General features: G+C 35.6%; 1 protein-coding gene across 1 annotated transcript; it reads right to left on the bottom strand.

Moving 5' to 3' along the window:
• Nucleotides 1–406: 406 nt before the first annotated feature.
• Nucleotides 407–4,278, bottom strand: LOC103419524 (auxin efflux carrier component 5). Its single transcript, XM_008357622.4, has 5 exons — nt 2,844–4,278; nt 2,620–2,705; nt 2,309–2,466; nt 976–1,052; nt 407–813 (listed from the first exon to the last, which is right to left on the bottom strand). Exons 1-5 carry the CDS (start codon nt 3,527–3,529, stop codon nt 741–743), a joined length of 1,080 nt encoding a protein of 359 aa, XP_008355844.3. The 5' UTR covers nt 3,530–4,278; the 3' UTR covers nt 407–740.
• Between the last annotated feature and the right edge of the window lie 1,315 nt (nt 4,279–5,593).

The following is a 5,593-nucleotide window of genomic DNA, read 5'->3' as shown; positions in this document are numbered from 1 at the left end:
CTGAGAAACTATTAGTTAATTTACAAGTCATAATGGACTCATTCTTTTGTTAGGCTTGCTCTTTTTGCACTTTACATTCGGCCTTTGGGGTGTCAATTTGGGTTTGAATGAAGCTACAGACGAACAAAGAATACTTCACAAAATGGTCAGAGAGTTGTTATTATCACTTATAAGTCACATCACGTAGTCCTCTCTAATGAGAAACATAAGCGAGGAAACCCCATGACGGCGGATTGAAGTGCTAATAATAACTCTCACCGACAAACAAAACTGTATCAAAATAATCCATGATCAAATATGAAATCACCAAATCAAACTTGGGAATTGGCATTGATGCTACATCCTCACTTGAGAATAAGTATGTTTGTATCAAAACTTCTGGGTTGAAGCCCAAGTAAAGCCCTTCTTCATCAAGATTAAGGTGATATAAAATTCAAAAGATTCGGAAAGTACAAGATCACTCTAATTTGTCATAAAACCACAAGGTTGAACCCTAATTAAAACCTCTTTAAATTAGGATGCATGATAATGTTAATTATTAGATTACAAGTTTTGGCAATTTTAAGAGTAATTTAATATTAGTCCCAACAGTTTTAGACCATGATATGGAAAATCAAATTAAAGCAAAAAAAACTAAAACAAAAAACAAAGGAGACAGGAGCAGCAAGGCAGCAATCCTTTCCCCTCTATAAATTCATTGAAACGTATATCTATATCTATCTAGCTGAAAGAGATGGTCGTCAATGCACAAATCCTAGAACTGCATAGTAAGCGATCAACACTGGAAGGGAGACCAACATGCCAAATATTACCCTGCATGTAACACAAAATATAAAAGTTAGAAGAATATATATAAAATTGAAATTTATTTGAAATATTATTGCTGCGAATTATCCAAGTAATCTCGTTGATATTTTTCATATTTAAAGTATGCATAAATTTGAGATTTGTAAATATAAAGAGGTGCATACGTACGCTGTACTGAGCACTTCTGCATGGAGTCCATACTCTTTGGCATATATGAAGGACGTAATGGACTGTGGCACTGCTGCCTGCAATATTGTATATAAATGATGATAAGTCATCTAATTAAACATTTATCATTTGATCCAAAAATAATAATTAAAAACATTTATCATCTGAAAAATAAAATTATCACGTAGAAAAAGAGAATTTTTTTATGAAGGCCGCAAACACAAGTAATGTGATAAACTATTATCGAAGTGTAACATTTACCATCTGAAAGATAAAGTCATCATGCAAAAATATGTATTGTCGCTTGCGCATGTTGTTAAAGGGAGATATGCGGACATTCTTATTTCAAAATTCATTTTTCTAAATTCATTTAAAGTTTAAAATTAGTGAGCTAACCTTCAATAGTATTACTAATTAATTTGAATTTGTTTAATTTGTATGTAGTTTGGCCACAAAAAGTTAATACCATTAGTGAAAAGGTTTCTGTTGTTGTCCAATCTGTTTTAGAGATGGAATATTATAGGAAATGAAAACACATATCATTTTTCTTCTCATACGTACACATTTATATTTAATCTTATTTGTTATTTGAGTTTGATTAATTCAATCTGATGGTTAAAATTAAAAATGGTGAATGGAAAATGAAAATATTTGGTTAACATTTCCCAACATAATTCCTTAAAACGGAAGCTCATTTTTCTCAAAATTCGTTATGTAAGTAAAAAAGAATATTAGGGTAGGGTGGTAGTGGAGAAGAAATTGGCCACTTAATTTGCTGGGCAGCTCATTGGAACAACCTTTATGTTATTCCACGTACGGTATATATATGACATGCAACCACTACTATATATACATATATACTCTAATTTTATAGGCCATGCATGCTTTATTCATCGTTTAACTCAGTGGCGGATCTAGGAAATAATATTAGGGGGGTCAGTAAGAATAGTGCACGCAGCGTGCACATTTTTTTATACCAGAAATAGCATACATATTGTCATTTCATCGAGTCTTGGTAGGCCTGAAGTCATTTGAAAATGCATACTACATACATGTTAATGTATGCAAGGGGGAGCACCCAAGGTATTCATGGACATTCATCAAGTTTTGGTAGGCCTGAAGGCGGTTGGAGGGCATGTATGAAGCCAACTCTAATCTTCAAAAGGGCAACACTCAAGGTATTCATGAATATTTACTGAAGTTCGGAGGGTCAGCACCTAAGGTATCTATAGACGTTCATCGAAGTTCGGAGGATCAGCTGACCCCCCTTGCCCCTTAATGGATCCGCCAGTGGTTTAACTTTCTAAGATATATAAATTGGCGAGTAAACTACCTGAATGATAGCAACACGTAAAACATCACCATGCAGACCCACAGCAATAGAACCAATCGCCATGGCTGCCGGTCCTGCAATAAACCTCAGAACCATCCCAATTATTGTTAGGCTCGTCCCACAGGCTACAAATTTTTCCTGCAGTGCCATGAAGATACCTGCACGTTGCATACATGATATATAGTTAAACGTTACCGTACAGATATATTCATTAGCATTAGCATTAATTAGCGCATATATATATATATATATATATATATATATATATATATATATATATATATGTGTGTGATTAAGTAGTGATCACTCACCCATGCTAAACATAGCAGTGCCTGTACCAGCTTTTGACATGATTGAAACAGATCCTTCCATGATGCTTGGCAACTCAATATGCCACCTGCAGCACCCATAAATTTATTAATTAATTTACAGAGACATATATGAAAAAACGTAAGATATTTAGTTAATCAATACTCAAATATAATTAATAAATATTTTCTTGCATATTATATAGATATATGCATATATTTAGTACCTTTTTGCTATAAGAGCCCAAGCAATACCAATAAAAACTGCATAGGAGTTGGGATTCATTCCAAGTTTCACCCACACAGCCTTCATCAAATACCAAAAGGAAGGCCTAGCACTTATTGTTATCTCCTCCATGGCTTCTACATCCTTCCCTTGTGGATCAACCGATTGAACTCGAGTGTTGACATTAGTACGACTTGAAACTATGTCTATCGACCCAGTACGTCGAAATTCCAAGACGAACAAAAGAATGGTGAGCCATACGATGGCCTGCACGACCGATGCTTGAACAACAAGGTCAACGGATGACGAACCATACATGGCTTTAATCAAGGGCACACCAACCACTAGGGAATTAGTTAACGTGCACAAAGAGAAGCTTGTGATGGACCAACTGTAGCTTCCTTTGCTGCTGCACTTGGCCCAAAGTGCTAGCACCACCACGATTATGAGCTTAGAGATGAAGTCGGCGCCGATGAAGCGGTAGTTCCATTTGTAAGGATCCACATGTGCAGTGAATTCGAACGTGAAGAGTGGGAGAGTAAAGAAACAAACGAAGCGGTTGATCGCGCCACACTGCTCGGGAGTGAATATGTGCCACCACCTTACTGAGCCGTACCCTAAAATTAGGGCAACATAGAGTGGAACCGTGGCCGCCACCACCTTGTAAACATCTTCCCACCCAATCATCTTAGTGTGTTAATAATATATATTTGGGCAACCTAGCACAATAGCTTGTAGCACTACTGGCAAGAATGGAAGAAATGAAGAATATGATGTAGTACTACTGGCAAGAATGGAAGAAATGAAGAATATGATGTAGTGCTACTGTGAATGGTTAATTAGCTTGACAATATTCATGAACTTGATTGTACTTATATATATGCATTCAGGGAAAGCCAACTTTGTTCCTTTTCTTCTTTTTTATTCCTTTTATCTTTTAGGAGTGAGATTGAAGTTATTGCAAAGATGACGTAACATGCAACGATGCAATGTAATTAAGATAATGACAAATAAATTAAACAGTGTTGTAACCAGTGACGGATCGAAGATTTTATCATTGGATGGTCTGTGCGTGAAGACCGGGGAAGAAAATGGTGCTGTGCTGATGACGGTGGCCTTCGGTATACATTAAGTTGATCTGCGCGTGAAGACCAGGGAAGAGAATGGTGCTGTGCTGATGACTGTGGTCTTCTGTTGGTTGGGGTGGAAATTAGGGAGTTAATTTGTTTGGGGTGGACTTTCTATGAACAAGTTGACCCGTGCGTGAAGACCAGGGAAGAGAATGGTGCCGTGCTGATGACGGTGGCCTTCGGTTGGGTGGGGTGGAAATTAGGGAGTTAATTCAGGTGGGGTGGACTTTCTATGAAAGTCGAGCCTTTGTGCTTTTGAAAAGAAAAAAAAATTGGTGAGGCTATCAGCCTCCGCGCGACCTGGCTGGGGTGGTTTTCTCAACAATACATCGATGCTTACCGTTTTACTTGGAAGGTCATCGTGACTTTCTGACAAAACAAAAAACCAAAAATAAAAGCCCAACGTGATTTAGGTGGCACGTGACTTAGAGCATATCTAATAAAGATGTCAAAAGATAACTATTAAATATTAATTTGATAGCTAATATGATAATGTTAGATTTTCTTTTTTCCAACCGATATGTTTTTTTGTTATAAATGATATTTGTAGGATCAATTTTAAAAAGAAATCAATTAAAATAAATTTTCAAAACCTATAATTAGTGCATTAAGGGGACTTACACAATAAAATAATTAAAAATTATTTGACATCACCTTTCTCAGACCATCTCCGAAAGAGATGTCAAATCTTAAGTAGAATGTCATGTAATCAAATTTGAAAGCAGGAGCAAGATTCAACATATATATTAATCCTATGTGGATAGACATATGAGTTTTCATATGTCAAATTTTACATATGAGAAAAGGTGATGTCAAATAATTTTAAATTATTTTATTATGTGGGTCCCATGGATTGATTTCTTTTTAAAATGGGTCCTACAAATATTATTTATAACAAAAAAACATATAGATTGGAAAAAGAGAAAATCTAATATTGCCACTTCAGTCATCAAATTAACATTTGACATTTATCTTTTGACATCTTCTTTGGAGATGCTCTCATACGTCAAATTTGACATATGAAAACTCATATGTCAATCCACATAGGATTGATATATCGGTTGGAGCTTGCTCCTACTTTCAAATTTGATTACATGACATTCCACTTAAAATTTGACATCTTCTTTGGAGATGCTCTTAGGATGCTTTTTGAAAAGGAATTAGTCATCTTCTTCTCTCCTTTTGGTTTGCACAAAGCTAGAACATTGTGCAGCTGCTGCTCTTCTCCTCCATCACGACTTGGATGGTCCTCGAAAGTTCTCGCAGCCAATTATCCAAGCTTCGGAGCAAGGTTTTTAAAGATGTTAGACATTGGTTGGGCGGCGGGTTGGGGCCTAACGTCTACACAGTTAGGCGGGAGTCTAGGCGGACTAGGCGAATTTAAACAGATTTATTATATGTTGTATAAATACGTACCTATTTATACTTAAAAACACACATAATTGTATTATGATACCTAAATCCAATAAAATGACATATAAATTATAAAGTATTAGAACATATTGAAAACATGGGGAAGAAACAGATAATGAAGTTCATCCAAGTATTCAACAAGTTTCTTACATTTTATTGAAAAATTAAAATGCAAAATGAAAGTTATTGATTTTCTGTTTAAATAAGA

Source organism: Malus domestica, chromosome 04 (assembly GCF_042453785.1).
Source record: "Malus domestica chromosome 04, GDT2T_hap1".
NCBI lineage: Eukaryota > Viridiplantae > Streptophyta > Magnoliopsida > Rosales > Rosaceae > Malus > Malus domestica.
Note: the sequence above shows the minus strand (reverse complement) of the source record. Positions and strands in the feature narration are given on the sequence as shown.